General features: G+C 52.9%; 1 protein-coding gene across 1 annotated transcript in view; it reads left to right on the forward strand.

Moving 5' to 3' along the window:
- The window catches only part of NT5M (5',3'-nucleotidase, mitochondrial), a 57,347-nt gene extending 49,529 nt beyond the window's left edge, over positions 1–7,818 (forward strand). Inside the window, exons 4-5 of the mRNA XM_011975253.1 lie at positions 4,987–5,119; positions 6,959–7,818. Coding sequence (XP_011830643.1) covers positions 4,987–5,119; positions 6,959–7,101 — 276 coding nt within the window. The 3' untranslated portion in view covers positions 7,102–7,818. The remainder of the gene's footprint in view (positions 1–4,986; positions 5,120–6,958) is intronic.
- The last annotated feature ends 11,365 nt before the right edge of the window (positions 7,819–19,183 follow it).

Raw genomic sequence — 19,183 nt, forward strand, 5'->3', positions numbered from 1 at the left:
GCTGAACTATCCTTGCATCCCTGGGATAAATTCCCCTTGGTCATGCCGGATGATCTTTTTTTAATGCGTTATTGAATTCAATTTGCTAATATTTTATTGAGGATTTTTGCATCAATATTTATCAGTGATACTGGCCTACAGTTTTCTCTTTTTTTTTTTTTTTTGATGTGTTTGTGTCTGATTTTGGTATCACGGTGATACTGGCCTCATAGAATGAGTTTGGAAATATTCCTTCCTTCTCTATATTTCTGAGTAGTTTAAGTAGGATTGGTATTAGTTTTGTAAGTGGTAGAATTCAGCAGTGAAGCCATTGGGTCTCAGCCTTTTCTTTGCTGGGAGACTTTTCTTATGGCTTCAATTTTTGTTACTTGTTATTGGTCTGTTTGTTTTGGATTTGCTCATGGTTCAATCCTGGTAGATTGCATGTGTCTAGGAATTTGTGCATTTCTTCTAGATTTTCTAATGTATTGGCATGTAGTTGCTCATCGTAGCCATCAATGATCCTTTAAATTTCTGTAATATCAGTTGTAATGTTTCCTTTGTCATCTCTGATTTTATTTATTTGGGTCTTCTCTCTTTTTTTCTTAGTTTGGCTAAAGGTTTGTCATTTTGTTTAGCTTTCCAAAAAACCAACTTTTTGTTTCTTTTCACAAAACCAATTTTTGTATTTTTTTATATTTCATATTCATTTATTTCTGCTCTGGTTTTTGTTATTTCTTTTCTTTTCTTTTCTTTTTTTTTTTTTTTGAGACAGAGCCTTGCTCTGTCACCCAGGCTGGAGTGCAGTAGCACAATCTCAGCTCACTGCAACCTCTGCCTCCTGGGTTCAAGCCATTCTCCTGCCTAAGCCTCTCAAGTAGCTGGGACTACAGGTGCCCGCCACCACGCCCAGCTAATTTTTGTATTTTTAGTAGAGATGGGGTTTCACCATGTTGGCCAGGCTGGTCTTGATCTCCTGACCTTGTGATCTGCCTGCCTCTCAAAGTGCTGGGATCACAGGCGTGAGCCACCACGCCCGGCCTGCTCTTGCTTTTCTGTTTCTTTAGGATGCATCATTAGGTTGTTTACTTGAAGTTTTTCTTCTTCTTTTTTTATTTTTTTAGAATTCAGGCCCCCACAAAAGCATTTTCTTCTTTTTTGATGTGGCACTTATAGCTATAAACTTCCCTTTTAGTACTGCTTTTGCTGCATCCCATAGGTTTTGGTATGTTGTGCTTCCATTATCATGTGTTTCAATAAATTTTTCAGTTTCCTTCATTTCTTCATTGACCCACTTCATTCAGGAGCATGTTGTTTAATGTCTGTGTGTTTGTATAGTTTCCAAAATTCCTCTTATTGATTTCTAGTTTTATTCTAAAAATACATGTGATTTTTGTATATTGACCTTATCCTGTTACTTTGCCAAATTAATAGTTCTACTTGCTTTATGTAGACAATTTGGGGCTATGAAAATCTAGTTATAATAATTACATTTATTTAGTAACATCTGTATCAGGCATTACTCCAGGTGTCCTCACAGTGTTTTATTTCATCATACCAGCGACACTGTGAGGAAACTGATCTAACAGTGGAAGTCACTGGCTGGCCCAAGGTCCCCAGCTCACATGTATCAGAACCACAGGGGCAAGAGGGGAGACTTAGGGCCTAATTTTGAGGGTAAGACAAAAAGCTAGAATCCTTTTTCTGAAGACTTTCTGTGTGACAGGTGCAGTACTGAGACTTTGATGCACAATTTTCCACTAAATCCCCACGAGGTAGATGCTGTTCTCATCCCTGTGTCACCACATAGGGACTGGGCAACCTGCTGAGGGATAGAGATACTCACATGAGAAGCTGGTGGTATCTATGAGCAGTGGCCACATAAGTGCTCATGGCTGGGCTCCAGGAGGCTCAGGGGGAACCCCATGCCCTCTTCTATTTTTACCTCTTACCATATATAAAATTTAACCCTGGCCGGGTACAGTGGTTCACACCTGTAATCCCAGCACTTTGGGAGGCCGAGGTGGACAGATCATAAGGTCAGGAGTTTGAGGCCAGCCTGGCCAATATGGCAAAACCTCATCTCTAATAAAAATACAAAAATTAGCGGGACATGGTGGTGGATGCTTGTGATCCCAGCTACTTGGGAGGCTGAGGCAGGACAATCACTTGAACCTGGCAGGTGGAAGTTGCAGTGAGCCAAGATCACGCCATTGCACTCCAGCCTGGGGGACAGAGCAAGACTCTGTCTCAAAAAACGAAAAAAAAAAAAAGCCCCAAATGGGTTAAATACATATAAATACATATATACATGTAAAAGTTAAAAGTATAAAACTTCTGCTCTTCAAAAGGTACTGTTCAGAAATGAAAAGACAAATCACAGATCATGAAAAAATATTTGCAAAATGCATTGTCTGATAAAGGACTCTGTTCTAGAATACATAAACTACTCTCACAACTCAATACAAACAGCCCACTTTGTTTTGCCACTTGTGTGACCCCTGGGAAGTCACCTACCCTCTCTGAGCCCCTGTTTCTTCATCTGTACGGGATCTCGTCACCACTGTCATGGTGCATCATTTTCCCACGCAAACCGTTTCTGCAGAGCAGCCCCGTATGTTGTCTGCAGACTGGCGCCAGTCCAAGATGAAACACAGAAACTCAGTGCTTGTGACTGGAAACGTTCATGGCAATTTGACAGTGATGCAGTGTTCAGGCACATGATTTGATTTCATATCTTATAAAAGCATTGGTCACAGTACAGTGGAAATTAAAAAAACAAAACCTGACCCTTCTCTTCCTACACTCCCAGATTTTCCATGTTCCAGCCTCACTCCAGGGTTTTCCCCATTCCTCAAACACCTGAGCACCAGCCTGCCTTGGAACATCAGTGTTTGTTGTTCCTCTGCCTGGAATGTTCTGGCCAACCTACGGAGAGCCAGCCGCCTTGTCGGTCGGCTCCAGAGCAGATGCCGCCTTTATAGTGAGGCTGGAGCTCTGTGCTGACTGCAGAGCCCTTGCCCCCCGGCTGGGGTTGTCTGTGGCCTGTGTGCCTCCTCCTGCTATGTGCATTCCATAGGTCTGTTGACCGTCGTCTCTCTGGTTCCTGGAACTGTACGTCATGCAATATTGGCGAAATGACTCCACGAGTAAGGAAAGTTTGGCTACCTGGAAGGTTGCTGTGAGGCTTAGATACGATGACGGACGCTGCGTGCCTGTGGAGTAGTTCTGCTAAAAACATTAGCCCCAGGCTCTTGCCCCGCATCCAGCCTTCACAAGCAACTTACAGTCCTGTGGGGCAGATGTGAAGTAAGTTATAGAGATGTATAGCTCCAACTGTGACATTGCTAGGAAGGACAATTAGAGTGGGAAGGCTGAGGAGGTGACAGCTTTAGAAGGATAGGTGCTCACTGGGCTAGGAGAAGGGCCCTGTGTGCATGTGTGTGTGTGCACGTGTTCTCTCGTGTGTGCATGTGTGCACACACATGTCCATGAAGGAATGTTCCAGTCAGAGGAAATGGCACATGTGAGGCTCTGAGCAGGAAAAAGCGTAATACGGTCAAGCACTGAGAGGAGGTCGCTGTGGGTGGGCGCGGTAAGTGAGGTGGCCACAGGGAAAGGCAGCGCTGGGACAGCCGTAGGGCTGGTCTGCTCTGCACATCCAGCCCTTGTCTAATGTCCTGTGTGCTGGCCAGTTGCAGAAGGTCATGCAGTGTCTGCCTTCGTGAAGTGGGGCTCCTGAAGCAACCTCCAACTGGAAGAAAGCCACCCCAAGGCACCCATGTCCCATCCCCTTGTCATATACAGGGAAAAACGGAGTCCCTGAGAGGGCAAGGACCTGCCCGGGCTCTGCCCCAGGTTGGCAGCTGTTGCACAGAGCTCCCTGCACAGCCTGGGCCACTCAGTGTTTCTGTTTGTTTGTGCAGGAACCACAGGAGCTTTGGGAAAAAGTGCATCCAGTCCTGCCTGTCCTCTGCTTAAAATCTGCTGCTGGTTAACGTCTGTAGTTGTAACAGGGTCTGTGAGTTAAGGTGTTGGTTGCCAGTGTCAGAAATCAACAAGGGTGTTGGAATCTGGGCGGCTGTAGAGACAGCCTGGAGCTGGACAGGGCTCAGTCAGAGTGCCTGGGGCCCATGGGCCAGAGCAGGTGCCATGCTTAGGCCGCGCCCACCCCTGGCTGCACTGGGGTGGTGAGAGCAGCCAGGACCTGCTACCCTATAGGAAAAAGTCAATTTCCCCAGGGAATCGAGGAAAAGGGAAAAGATGCAGAGAGCCCACCAGTGGCGACAGGGTGCCGGTGGCTTGCCAGGCCCCGGACTGCTCCCCGCCCCTGGGGAGTACCAGCGCCCCAGCTTGCTATCCGTTGGCCCAGACACACCCCACCCCATTTCCATCAGCGCCTGGAATGCGCTGTGTGCTAGGAGTGCCCCTGTGGTCAGCTTGCGTGTCCTGAAGAAAGTCTTCCTTGGGCAGCCTGTGGCTTTTTGTAGGCCTGTCCCAGGTGCTATGTAACTCATTGTTTAAGAGGGCCTTGACCGCTGTCTCCTCAGCTGTAAGCTCCCTGAGGGTAGGAGCTGCTTTTCGTCTTGGTTTTCTTTGTTCAGTGCCTAACAGAACGCACTGCCCGCATGCATGTGGGGCAGGAGGTGGCAGTGGCCCAGCAGGTGGCGGGGGTGGCAGACATGGCCGTCCTCTGCCCCCTGTGTTTGGGTTGTGCTGTGCAGTGTTCGCTAGGTGTGAAGGGGGGACAGGGCTGCGTTTGTCATGACTCTGCTACTTTCTGGCTACTGGGGTGTGGACCAGCCATGCGTGCTCCCTGAGTGCCGGTGTCCTGGGCTGGACTCCCTCCCAGCACTGACTGCCTGGCGCTGGGCTTTGGCGTCAGGCTTCCGTCCCTCCCTGCCTGTTAGCTGAGGTCTAGGCTGACCCCTACCCTTGGCTCTGGGTCGGCTCCCAGGTCTGATGTCACTTTCTTCTCACTACCCGCCCCCGCCTGCTCGCGTCCAGTACGCCTGGGTGGAGAAGCACTTCGGCCCTGACTTTCTGGAGCAGATTGTGCTCACCAGAGACAAGACCGTGGTCTCTGCTGACCTTCTCATAGACGACCGGCCGGACATCACAGGCAAGTGGCCTGCGGCAGGTGAGGAGCATATGGGGAGGGCCCGAGCCTTGGCCGCCTTCTCCTGGGCAGTGAGCACTTAGCTGCTTCCTGCCCCACTTAGTCCTCAGCTGTTTGCCAGGCACTGAGCCCTCCCCTTCGGGAAGACAAGGCCCCTCTGTATGGGCTGTGGCCTGGTGCTCCTGGGAGCTGGGAGGAGTGGGTGCCAGCTCTAGGGTTAACTTGAGGGGTGGCCTTGGGGAAGTCCCTTCAGCATCAAAGCCTTGCTTTCCTCATGTAACACGGGGACTCAACTCTGGTCTCCAAATGTTTGTTTTTAGCAGCAAAACCCAGAGGGCACAGCAGAGCTCCTGCGGGGAAGGTGGGTTGGGACAGAAGACCCCCCTCCCAAAAAACATACAAGCCAGTCAACTTTGAACTGCCGTAGAAAGGAGAGGGAGACGGGCGTGGCGACTCACACCTGTAATTTGGGAGGCTGATGCGGGTGGATGGCTTGAGCCCAGGAGTGTGAAACCAGCCTGGCCAACATAGCGAGACTCTGTTTCTGCAAAAAAATACGAAAGTTATCTGGGCATGGTAGTGCCTGCCTGCAGTCCCAGCTACTCCAGGGGCTGAAGTGGAAGGACGGTTTGAGCCCAGGAGTTGGAGACCAGCTTGGGCAACTGGGTGAGACTACCTGTCTCTACGAAAAAAAACCCCCAAAAAATTAGCCAGTGGTGGTGGCGCATGCCTGTGGTCCCTGTGACTCTGGAGGCTGAGGTGGGAAAATCACCTGAGCTGGGGAGGTAGAGGCTGCAGTGAGCTGTGATTGCACCACTGCATTCCAGTCTGGGTGACAGAGTAAGACCCTGTCTCAAGAAAACAAAACACAACACAACACAACACAACACAGGAGAGGGGAAGTGTATGGGTTTACCTAACTGAAAAGAGGGGTGAGGAGGGCCTTGGCCAGCCAAGTCTAGGCGTTGAAACTGCCCGTGAGTGTTGTTGCTTTGCCTCCTGGCTCTGCCCTGGCCTGCTTTCCCGACATCCTCCTAGTAGCCATCGGTAGTTTCAGGTCTAGTCTTTTGGACACCCCAGTGGGAATATACATTCTATTTTTCCCCTGATGGTTTTAGCACTGGCTTGGGAAACATGCCCACCTCCATCACTGTGTCCAGAGGGTGGATTCCATGGCTGTACCCATCCCACCCCACCCCACCCTCCCCAGCCTCGTGGATTCCTGCCAGAGTCAGGGCAGACAGTGGCCTGTGGGGGCCGTGACCTTCAGGGCCCAAAGGCTGACTTGGCCTCCATCTCCAGCCACAGGGAGCTGGGGGCGGGTGTATAACCCAAAGGGGTGGCATCTCACCAGCAGCACCAGTGTGGACACGAGGGATTGAGGCCTGGAAAGGCTGCAGGGGGTCTGTGGTCAGCGGCTGGTGAGCTACAGAGTTAGTGCCACCTGACCTTCCCACACCGGGCCAGCAGGATGGCGGGGCACGGAGAGGGAAGTCAGGGGAACGCCATGTGGTGTAAGCCATCATGATGGCGGAGCACGGAGAGGGAAGTTGGAATACCATGTGGTATAAGCCATCAGGATGGCGGGGCACATGTCTCTTAGCAGCGCTCGTGGTGACGGCGGCCTGCACAGTCAGTCCCTGTTGACTGAGTGCTAGCTGCGCATACTGAGGGCCTCCTTGCTGCATCTCGTGCCATCCTCACACCCGCTGCGAGGCAGGTGTGCGTGCAGTCACCACTTTACAGAGGAAACTAGTTTCGGTGAGGCCAGATGCCTGCCTGGATTACCCACATTTCCACCCTAGGTGGCTGCGTTCCAGGTCTCCACTGCTGAGCTGAGTGCTGCTTTCCCACCCACAGGGGCCGAGCCAACCCCCAGCTGGGAGCATGTCCTCTTCACCGCCTGCCACAACCAGCACCTGCAGCTGCAGCCCCCTCGCCGCAGGCTACACTCATGGGCGGACGACTGGAAGGCCATTCTGGACAGCAAGCGGCCCTGCTGAGCTGGACTGTGCTTCGGGCTCCTCTGTGGGGCTCTGACCTCAGGGCTCCCAGCTCGGGGCCTGTGGGGCCAGTACGCTGCTCTCGGGGTCCCTCCCAGACTCCTGGGCCCCATGACCTCCTGCTGCATGTCCCTTCCCTTCCCCAGCCCTGCCAGGCCTTAACCTGATCACAGGGCAGGGCTGGGCCCTCTGGGCGCTTGGACATAGACATGTGGTCCCAGGCCATTCAGCCTGACCTCAGGCAGCAGGCTCCAAGCTACCAGAAGCCCAGGGGCTCAGGACAGGGAGGAGTTGAGGCCACTGTTCAGGGGACTGGTGGCCCTCTCCACTCCCTAGGCAAGTTCTCTGAGGCAGAGGGGAGTTCCCTGTTCCCAGAGTCTGCAGCCATCAGCAAGGAGGACGGGAACCCGGCGACTGAGGTGCTTCCAGGTGGGGATGAGCCCCGCTTATGGTCTCAGCCGCAGCACCCCTTATTCCAGCTGCCCTGCCCAACCTGCTCACCCCACACGACCTTCTCTGTATTCAGCAAACACTCACTAGGTGACAGCGGCCACCAGGCTCTGTGCTGGGGGACGATACCGGCCCTGGCCTCGACCAGCTCAGAGGTTTCTCACACCTCTGTTCCCAGGGCCCTGCTCAGGGCCCAGCAGAGAGTCCATAGGCTTGAACGTGTGTTGAGTGCATGAAAAATAAATGCTGTTCACGTGTGTAGCTCAAGGCTGTGGCCTGCCTCAAGACCCTCTAGCGTCTGCCCCGCTGGGACCCAGCTTCAGGCCTTGTAAGGGGCAGTTCCACTGCACTGAAGACAGGCAGAGGAAGGCATGACTTCAGCCTGCGCCTCGCAGGGCGGGCCCTAGCAGTGGTCTTGGGGCACCTCCCCGCTCTGGTTGGTGAGGCTTAGGAGATCGGCCTTAGTGGTGGTCTCCTTGGGTCACCCACCTGCTCTGGTTGGTGAGGTTTAGGAGATGGGCTCCAGACACTCGGCTGCTTTCTCAAGTGCCTCCTTCCCACACCTGCCCCAGTGCCCCAGAGCAGGGTCCCCCATCCTCTGCTCTTCTCCCAAGGCCAAGTTTCTGTAGGGTCACAGGAGCCCTGTGGGGGAAAGCGGGTGTTACAGCCTCAGCTTCTGTTCCTTTTGACCCACTGGGAAGTGACAACTTGAACCAGCCACCTCCCCACTACCCTTTGGAGAGGTTTTGGGACGACTTTCTTGTCCTTATGCCCTTCCCCTTACTGCTCTGACCACTCTCCCATCATGGCCCTTGAAGGGAACATGGGTTGCCCACACCCCTAATCCACCCCAGCTCTGGGGCCCTCCTGGCAGACCTCTCTGCCGTATATGACAGAGATGCTTTGGGCTGCCCTGGAGGCAGGGTCAGGTAGGAGGGAAGACAAAGGGAAGGCATTCATGGCCCAAGGTTGGCTGAGCTTTTTGATGTTCCTGTTCTTATAGTCTCAGGAGCTTAGGCTCCATCACCCACCTTAGGGAGGGAGGACCCCTCCAGGCCCCATCACCCCAGCTTAGGGAGGGAGGTTCCCTCCAGGCTCCATCACCTACCTTAGGGAGGGAGGACCCCTCCAGGCTCCATCACCCCAGCTTAAGGAGGAAGAACTCTAGACTTAGCCAAAGGCAGATCTCTACTGCACGCCCCCCCACCCGCTGAACTGACATTTTTCTTTGGGTTGAAGGGGAGAGGCAGGACCAGGAATATATTTGGGGTTGCATGATGTGATCTGAAACCATCTGGTCCAGGCAGGGCGGTGGTTGGAGGAGTCCTAGCTGTCTTGCCACATGGCTCTGGAAGGAAGTCTGACCCTGGGATGCTGGCTGCCCAGCTGCTCCTGAGTCCCTCTGCCTCTTCCTGCTGTCTGAGGTCTCACCTGTGGGGTCCTGAAAGTCCCTCCTAATGAAGCAGGAGAATGAGTGATGTGCAGCTCCTTTCTTGTCCCCAGCAGGGCCTGTCCAGCTGCTCCACGCCCTGTTCTGAGAGGGACTGCCCCACAGAGAGGTTCAGAAGACTCTAGTCACAAGTCCTCTCCTGGGGCCAGCCACACCCTGAAAACATTTGTGACTATAACTTGGGGTGCAGAAAGCAACTTGGCTTGTTTCCATCCTGGGGGCCCTTCTGATGACAGACACTCAATCCTGTCTGGATTTTCTCAGCTGCATCCTGGTTTTTCCCTCCCTTCTCCTGCCCAGGGAGAGCCCTGGGCCTGGGGGCCAACTTGGTGCAGGGGTTTGGGCCGGGTCACTGAGACCGGTGTTCACTGACCCCAAGGGAGCTGTGGAGGGGCCCTGAGGCCTTTTGTCCACAAAGAGTGGGGCAGGGCCTGGCGGGGCCCCACTGGGGGACATTCCCTCCTGCCTCTTGCCCCAGCCAGGAGATCTTCGTTGAGTATAGGGGAGGGCAGGGCTGGGCAGTCTCCATCAGCCCCCAACCAAGCGTCCGCAAGAATAACATGCTCTGAATCCTTCAGTAGACGGACTGTTCCGAAACCTTTTCTTTTAGACTGATAATTGCCATCAGTTTTAAAGGTCAGTTTAGGAACTCCATGCTCCAAATTGCCGCATTTGTTCTCTGCTCAGTTATCATCACTCACCCCGAGGTGGGCAGCTGCTTCAGCTGCATAATTTATTTAAAGAAGAAAAAATAATTGCAGGGGCAAAAATGCTTCAGAACATGACCCCACCTGACAGATGGTATCAAAGCAACTTGCTGTGACGGTGACAAGCACTTCGAGGGGTGACTGAGGGGCTGCAGAGGCACTGTGGAGCAGCAGGAGGAGGCCCCGAGGGCCTCAGGTCCCAGCACAGTCTCCCACATGGAAGAAGGGGCCAGCCCCTGGCTGAGGCGCCCTGCAGAGGCCCAGGGCTGGGGGGAGCTTGCTGAGGTAGAAACGGGAAGCAGGCGTTGACGAGTGGGGTGCCGTCTGCACCTAAATGCTCAGCCAGCTGCTGCCGTCCCCATTGCACTGACTTCGACCGGGACCCCAAATTCATGATTGTGTCAACATTCTCCTGATTGAGGCTGGGCGTGGTGGCTCACGCCTGTGAGCCCAAAACTTTGGGAGGCTGAGACAGATGAATCAGTTGAGGCCAGGAGTTCGAGACCTGCCTGGCCAACATGGTGAAACCCTGTCTCTACTAAAAATACAAAAATTAGCTGGGCAAGGTGGTGGGCGCCTGTAATCCCAGCTACTCGAGAGGCTGAGGCAGGAGAATCACTTGAACCCGGGAGGCGGAGGTTGCAGTGAGCCAAGATGGCGCCACTGCACTCCAGCCTGGGAGGCAGAGAAAACTCCATCTCAACAACAAAAAATTCTGATTGAAATGAAGGTCACTTTCTCGGAAGCTTGGGAAGCACGTGTTTTGCATCAGAACCAATTTTTGAACCCTAGAAAAGAAGATCCACCCCCGCTAGGAAAGCTAGGCCTGGTTCTGCCCCATGGCACGTCAGCTCTATCCCTCCCTTATCCACCGGGCTGGCCTCTCAGTGGCTCAGCTCTCGGTGAAAGTTGTGATTCATTGGAAAGTACTGGAAAGATTCAGAGCTCTAGGACCAGAACCCCTGGAAGGGGTGACATCCCCCAGGTGGAGAGGGCGCTGGGAAAGCAGGTTTGTGGAGCGTGTAGGAGTCGCGGCCGCACGCTCAGGTGTATGGGGAATGTGCCCCTGCTTCTCTGTCCTGCCAGAGGGCGGAGGCATCTGACTCCCACACCTGCTCTTCAGCAGGGGGGCCTCCAGCAGGAGGGCTTTGTCATTGTCCCCCGGCTGCTTCCCCACTGCAGCCCCTACCCAGCTTGGGTGGGGTCCTCGCTGCCTGCCCTGCCCCCCTGCCACCTCTCCTCAGCCCCCTTCCAGGTTCCAGACTTCCACTTGCGTGTGTCAGAAACACAGCTCAAACGGACCCATGCGCACATGTGCAAAGCTCGTGGGCCTGAGAGGCCCAGGGCACGCTCACCCCCAGGGGCTCACACAGCCTGACCAGGCTTTCTCGTCCTTCCTGCTCTCTCACTGCACTGTCCACCTCTGCTTCCCGGCCTGTGGACGCTCCCTGGAGGGCAGGGCAGCTGGCACACTATGCCCATGCTCCGAGCGAGCCGCTGAGCTCTGGTCCACAGTGGTGGTAGATGATGTCACAGAAACGGCTCAGAAATAGCGAGGGGTGGTGGTGGTGGCAAACCTGGCAGCAGAGCCTGTGACCAGTGCAGTGACGCCTCACAGCAAGGCTCAGGGGACAGGTGGCCTGGTCTGAAGTCACCATAAGCAGAATAGGCTTCGCACCAGGACATCCGGGTCAATAACAGCCAGGCCCAGGCTGGCGATGACTCATGTTGGAGGGGCTCTGGCCAGTGCCCTGGAGGGAAGGCGAGGGAGCAGTCTCACCAGGTGAAGTTTCCTTCCAGCATTTGGGTGTAAACCCTCCAATGCACAGATGGGCTGGGGATGTGGCCTGCTTGCCACGGGCGACAGAGGCTGCTGTGTGGCGAGTACTGCGGCAGGGCCTGCTCTGCATCCTGTGCACCCTGGGGTGGCACTGGCGGCACTTTCCAGCCCTCGGGTTCCATCATGTGGTCTTCTTACTTGGGCCTCTGGGTGGTCACAGGGGGGTCACATGACTCTGTAAAATGTGTCCTCATTCACAAGGGGCCCAAATGCTGGGGAGGGAGGCCCAGGGTGGAGGAAGGGTGGCCGCCCCCCCAACTCCCTTCCCAACCCCCGCACAGACCTCTGTGCTCTGCATCTGTGCCTGAGCCTCAGTGGGGGTGTTTTTTTAATTGTGAAATGGACATTCTAAGGACATCTCTCTCTGAGTGCCCGGCATATAGATACGGCTCAAAGGATGGCAGCTGGGATGAGGATGACGAGGCAGAGATGAAGGGGACACATGTGTGTGCACCATGCACACACACACACACACACCCCCCAAGTGGTGCGGACTGGAGTCCTCCAGGCTGGCCTCGGGCTTCAGGGCAGAAAGATTGTGGGGTGTCTTTAATTTTCTAGGTCAGGGTTCCCCATTGGGACCCGATCCAGCATCACTTTGACAATAGCTGTTTCCTTAGCACTTACTGTGTCCCGCCACTGTGATCAGCACGTTTCACGGCCACAGAATCACTCTTTGGAGCTGTCCCCAGTTAGGGATGGCGCGAGCCATCTCTGCGTGGCCAGGTGTGCTGGGGCTGCCCTAGGTGGTGACCATGCTGGGGCTGTGCTTGTGGCCTCCTGGCACTGTCCTCTGGCCTGGCATTCTCTTGGGGCCCAGGTGTTCCTGGGTGAAGCAGGGCCTGGGGTCGGGAGCTGGGCTTCCGTCTGAAGGGGGTTCCAGGGGCTTAGCTTGCAGCAAAACTACAGGACAGGCAGAAAGGGTCAGGCCAGAGCAGGCCAATTCTTAGAGGCCAGAGGGGCAGGCCCAGCCACTGAGGTGGCCTCAGTTGTCAGTCTTGGAGCCGGGGAGGGTGAGGAGAAGGGGATGGGAGCGAATCGATCTTCCACCGTGTGACTGACTGGTGCTTACATATGCAATGGAGACAGCACTTTGTAGACAACTCCTGTTGCCCCAGTTTTCTTCCCAGCAATCCTGCCAATCAGGCCAAGTGATGACCCCCACCACCCCATGGGAAGGTAGGGCAGGTGTCATCCAGGACAGGAAGTCCGTGGGTAGGAAGGAAGGAGATGACCTGGGGAAAGTTCCCACTAGCCCGAAATCTGCCTCTGGTCCTGGGTGGGAGGAGAGTCTCAGAGGGGCCACACTGTTGGAGGGTGAGCCAGGGCCCCGGGAAGTGACCCCCATTTGTCTTGGTTCAATAGTAGGCGTATGTGTTGGGGGTATGAGCAAGAGAACAGTAATCCCACAGAAACCCCAGCTCGTGAGGGGCCGGTTCTGCATGGCGTGAGAGAAGCTGAACAGGTGACCGCCAGGTAGGGCCGCAAGGCCCCCTGCTCTCCCTCAGCCTGGAAAGGAAAAATCCAGGGGATCCTGTGTGCTCGTGGAGGAACCACGGTCACGAACTTTGGTGGGCAACTGCCTACTTGACGAAGTGAGCTGGGGCTGAGGGCTGCAGGGGACCATGCAGTCTGGTGTCAGATGGGAGCTGCAGCCAGACCTGAGGGGCTCAGAGCACCCGCGGAGCCCAGGCAGGACTTCACTGGCTGGGCCTCGGGAGCAGGCCCCTCGCTGAGCTTCAGGAGCTTGACGGCAGAGCAGGCAGGGCGGAGGCCCATCCCCTGAAACCTGGCGGCACGGACAAGCCCCGAAGCAGAAACCAGCTCCTGGATCCAGATGCCCCCGTGGCAGGGAAGGAAATGAAGGAGACCCTCTCAAGCGCAGAGGGACCATCAGCCCCTCCAGGGCGTGGAAACTTTGAACAGACTCAATGCTTCTCCCAAAGAGCCTGAGTTAAACCAAAGATCACTTGAATGGAAAGACTGAGTTCATTTTAATTGGCAATTTAAAAAAAGTGGTGATTAGTTGTAGTTAATAGGGAACAGTTATTTGCTGTTTTTCAGTTATCTGAGTTTTCACATGTGCACCTGATTCTGTCACACCTGCGCCTCATTTAACCCTTCCTACGTCCTGCGTCGTGGTGTCACCCCCAAAAAACCAGGGCTCAGAGAGGCTCATTGGCAAGCCCCCCAGCCACACAGCAAGCAAGGCTGGAGTGGGAGCTCAGCCCCCAGAGTTTGCTGCAGAGGAGGGAGGGACAGGGCGTCTGCAGGACACGGCCTGGCGCTGCCACCGACTTGCTGTGTGACAGTTCTCTGAGCCCACTTCCTCTGCTGACAAATGAGAGTGGGTCCGCGTCCAGGAGAAAGGGTTGAAGGAAATAGGGACATTTATTCCAGAATGTTGCTGCTAGATTGAGGAAACTGACTTCCTCTGTAAAGCAAGGCAGTGGGCTCGGGGGCGGGAGTCCTAAGTGGGGACGAGAGTCCTTCCAGGGGCATTGTCATGGTGTGGCCACCAGGTGGCAGCACAGCCCCCTTCAAATGACGGCTCGTGCGTGCTTATGATGGGGGGTGCATGGGTACAGGCAGCTATGGGGAAAGAATGGGGAAGGGCCCCGTTCCCTACGTGCTCTTCTTGCCCTCCTGGGCTAGCTCTTCTTCCCCTTACGCCCCAGGCTGCTGTGGACAAATGTCTGATGGGCCCAGGGCGCCAGCCAGACTGAGGACCCGTGAGCAGCCTACCAGGGTAGGGGGCTCACCCTTGGCCAGCAGAAACCTTCTTGTCTCCAGTCACAAACTTTAGGCACCCACCACCAGCAAGACCTTAAGGAGGCCTGAAGAGGAAAGTCGCTCTGCTTCCAAGCCAGGGCTTTGTGCAGGTTGCAGCTGGGCCTTGGGCTGCACCTCTAGCCCACCCACAGCTCCCTGTCATGTTAGGGATGAAGTGGGATCTCCTTAGCTTAGCACCAGAAGAAGACCCTTCAGGACCTGGCCCTCCCCATCTCCCTGGCGCTCCAGGCTCCTGGGGCTCCTCGCATGCCTCACCCGCGGCTTTGCACCTGCCTCTCACCTGTCTCTACCGGCGCTTTCTGCACGAGCCCTGGCTCTTCTTCCCTGCAGTGGGGAGGCAGTGTGGGCTGTGTCAGCAGCAGCTTTTGCAGTGGTACCTTTATCCAGGGCTGCCCAGGCCTGGGAGGCTAGATTGAGGGTGCCCTGTGGCTTTGGAGAGGGAGAGGCTGGGTCTCCACGAGCTACAGTCCAGAAAAGACTCTTCTTCTGAGCTCTTACAGGCCCTAAGCCAGTGTATGCCAGGGCTGTAACAAGATGACTCTTAAGGGTAGAAACACATGCAGATAGTAAGCAAGTTGCCTGTGCATGGATCGTCTCTGCCCTGTTGGCAATTTGGGTAAAATTACAAAAAAAAAAAAAAAAGTCCTTGATTAGATTTGGCAAGGCTGGCTTGTACCCACAGGTCGGGGCCTAAAGAAGGAACCCAGCAATAATCAGTCTCCTTAAAATTTAGAGAGAAGCAGGGCTGAAGAGATGCAGCCTGGGCTGCAAACAGGCTGTGGGTGGAAATCCTGTGTTCTCAGCCTGGTTTTCTGCTGACTCCTGGCAGTTTTGGCTCTTTGGAGAATGATCAGGCAGTGGCGTGGGGCTGCAGTTCACACAAATGGCCACTGGATGATGCCAGAGGACCGGCTCTGGATGCTTAAGTCCTCACTGCCTTCCTGGAGGGGCCTCCCTTGGGGCCTGCAGTCACCACCCAAACCAGACTTGCCCCATGTTCTGGTCCCATAAGGACGTTCCTAATGATCAGTATCTCTTTCTGACCCCAGGCATGTTCTGGAAGCTCTTGTGAGCAGGCCCTGGGGACCTCAACCACTTGGTTGGCCGAGGGGCAAGATGAATCACCCGAGCTGTGACTTCACCTAAAAGACAGAAGTGCTGTGGGCATTTGAGACTCCAGAGACAGACTAGGGGTGGCTAGGGTCTTGCACGGGCCTGGCTAGGAGGGAGGCAGGTGCTCAAAGACATCCATGGGTCCCTGTTCTCATGGTAGGTTCCATTTGCTGCAGGCCCCTCCCATGGTGCCAGCACTGAGCGCCCACACACTCCAGATGTTGCAAGCTGGCAGTCCTCAGAAGCGCTTTGGTGGCTCACCGTATTTTTTCAGGGTGCTTTTATATCCTCCACCGCAAGTCCTCAGGAGGTGGGCACAGACGGCTAGGCTGGTTGGGCAGTAATCTGACTAAACATCCTGCCCCAGGATTCAGTGCCCACCCCCTTAGACCCAGCCCTGGTCACAGGTTTGTCACCTCCTGGCTCCCTATGGCCTATCTGAGACACTGACCTCTGCCTAAACAAAGCAGACGATGGTTTCCCCTGATATTCCCACACCTCACCTTGGTCTGTCCTTCCCGCCTGCCCCCACCTCCAGCCTGAATCTCTTCCTTCCCTCCCCACTTATTTCAAGCCTGCTCTTCCTTGAAGGCCCCACCTGCCTCTTCCTTCTCCTAAAAGGTCCCCGAAGACTTCAGTCCCCCGGTAGTCTCTCTCTTCTGTCCCCTACAGCCCTCACTGCCTAGACTAACTACAAACAGACACCAGGGAAGGAGTTGACTTTCCAGGGCAGTGGAAAGAGAGAAACGGGGAGAGGATCCTACGTGTATTGAGCAAATGCCGGACACTTCCTCACGTCATGAATCCTCCTGGTGAGGATGAAGTAAGGTTCACATAGACTTTTTCCTTTTTCTTTTTTTTTTTTTTTGAGACGGAGTCTCACTCTGTTGTCCAGGCTGGAGTGCGATGGTACTGTCTCTGCTCACCGCAACCTCAGCCCCTCCCAAGTTCAAGTGATTCTCCTGCCCCAGCCTCCTGAGTAGCTGGAACTACAGGTGCCCGCCACCACACCTGGCTAATTTTTGTATTTTTAGTAGAGACGGGGTTTCACCATGTTGGCCAGGCTGTTCTTGAACTCCTGACCCCAGGTGATCCACCCGACTCGGCCTCCCAAAATGCTGGGATTACAGGCGTGAGCCACAGTGCCCGGCCCACATAGACTCTTTCAATTCTGTGAAAAGTCATGCTGAGAAGGTGCAGCCCAGGCTCAGCTTGACTCCAGGGCTGATGCCCAGAACCTCAGGCTGCAGAGATTAAGATGCCCAGAGGCATGCAAGAAATAGAAAGGGATAGAGTAGCAGGTGACTCACAGTGAAGGCTCCCCCATCATCCCAAATCCTCTAAGGGACAGAAAATACGTTTTTAAAATTCATAACCACATTGAAAACAAGACTGGTGCACTCGGTTGACCAGACACTATGCTGAAGGCCTTAAAGGTAGGCGAGGCTGGGGCCAATGGTGGGAGAGGACTGGCTGCTGCAAAAAGTTGGGGCCACTGTAGGCCCCTGGGCCCTGATGGGATGATTGTTCAAGGTGCTCAGTAGAAGCCACAGGTGAATTCAGGCCTCTTCCTGACCGCCACCACCACCACCACCACACACACACCACACACACACACACACACACACACACACACACCCCACACATACCCAGACCAAGCAGAGAACACAGGTGTCTGTGTTTTGAGAGAGCGGTCATCAGAAGTAATGTGAGTGCAAGGCTTGGAGGGGCAGGCACTGTCCTAGAAGGCTGGTGTGTTTAGGGAGAATGGAGGCCCCGATGCACAGAACATTAGGTAGCGGCTGGTGGTGCATTCTGCTACCCCACGAATGGGGCAGGCTGTGGGAGAGAGCTGTGGTGCTTGCAGATTGGCTAACCACGAGCCTCAGATACAAAGATGAGCCTGTGAATGACAGGCAGCAAACTCCTCAATGAGAGAACTGACACCCAAGGAAAAGGAGTTAATGTACCAGGATGAGGACTTCAAAAGGTATAATCAGTATCCCTGGAGAGATGGGATAGGCTATTGGATCCCCAAAAAGATCAACTAGAGAATCTAGAAAGTTAAAATGTGGTCACTGAAAAACTCCATAAATGGGCTGAATAGCAGAATGGATACAGCTGAAGAGCAAATAAATGAGTGAGAGGATTCAGCTGAGGACTTCTAGAATCCAGCATGAAAGGACAAAGAGATGGAAAGCACAGAATAAAAGTTAGGAGACATGAAGGACAGAGTCAAAGTTTCATTTTCTGGTCCCAGAAGACACAACCAAAAGAATGCAGGGGAAGAAATTTTCAAGTGCTGAGATTGGCAATGTCCCAGAACTCTGCCAGTGCCTGTCAGGATGAATGAAGAGGGAGCCTCTACCGGACAGACATGTTGAAATTTCAGAACACTGGGGATAGAAAAGATTCTAAATATTTCAGACTGAAAACAGACGACTTGCAAAATAATGGGATACAGGAAGCCAGAAAAAAAAAAAAAAGAAGTAATTATCTTTAAAACCTGAAGGAAAATAATGTCAAACTCAAGAATTCTAAATGCAGCCAAATACAAGGATAAAAACACATACTGAGACATGCAATGTCTAAGATGTTTAGCATTGATAAAATTCATATTTGAAAGAATTGTTAAATGATGTGCCTAGCCTAACAAGAAGAAAAAGTAATCCAAGAAACAGAGGCTGAGTGCGGTAGCTCATGCCTATAATCCCAGCACTTTGGGAGGCCAAGGCAGGAGGATTGCTTGAGGCCAGGAGTTTGAAACTAGCTGGGGAAACATAGTGAAACCCCATGTCTACAAAAAGTAGCAAAATTAGCTGGGCATGGCGGTCCTTGCCTGTGGTCCCAGCAACTTGGGAGGTTTAGGCGGGAGCATCACTTGAGCCTAGGAGTTTGAGGTTGCAGTGAGCTGTGATTGCTCCACCGAACTCCAGCCTGAGTGACAGAGGAAGACCCTGTCTTAAAAAAGAAGTAGAATACAAGAAACAATGATGAGCAAAGAAACCAATACAACTTATTAAATCTAAGTAAATGTTGATTGCTTGAAAGTTAATAACAATCTTCAACTAAAATATTAGATATTATCAATTAAAGCATTGAGGAGTTTGTGGCGCAGTAGAGAGTAAATGTGTGCTAAAGCTCTTGTCTTGATAGAGAGTGGATATAGATTCTGATTAACAGTAGATATTCCTAAAATAAGGTTAAGTATGTGTGTGAAAATGTTAAGGGAAATCTCCAGAAAAATAGAAGTAGTATGTATAACTTATAAAGTATTAGATGGAAAAACTGAAATGGGAAAAACAATCCAACAAATATCAGGAAAGAGACACAAAACAAAACATGGGAGATAGAAAATAAAAACTTATATAAAAGGAATAAGTTCAAACATTTCAATAATCACATACAATAAATGTGAATGGGTTAAATTCACCTATTCAGGAGTCTTGCTAGACCAAAAAAAAAAAAAAAAAAAAGAAGAAATCCTGCCTTCAAAAAACACATATAAATCCTAATGGCCCAGGAAGGTTCTAAATAGAAGAGTAGAAAAAGATCTAATTTATAAAATCCTAACAAAAAGCTATTGGTGAGCATACGTCAATATCAGACAAAACAGAGCTCAAGGCAAAAACTGTATTATAAAAGGAAATTTGAATTCATGTTGCTAAGAGACAATCTACCATCAAAATAAAAATTATGAAATCTTATGCCCTTAACATAGTTTCAAAA

Source organism: Mandrillus leucophaeus, unplaced genomic scaffold (assembly GCF_000951045.1).
Source record: "Mandrillus leucophaeus isolate KB7577 unplaced genomic scaffold, Mleu.le_1.0 Scaffold153, whole genome shotgun sequence".
In the NCBI taxonomy this organism is placed as follows: Eukaryota; Metazoa; Chordata; class Mammalia; order Primates; family Cercopithecidae; genus Mandrillus; species Mandrillus leucophaeus.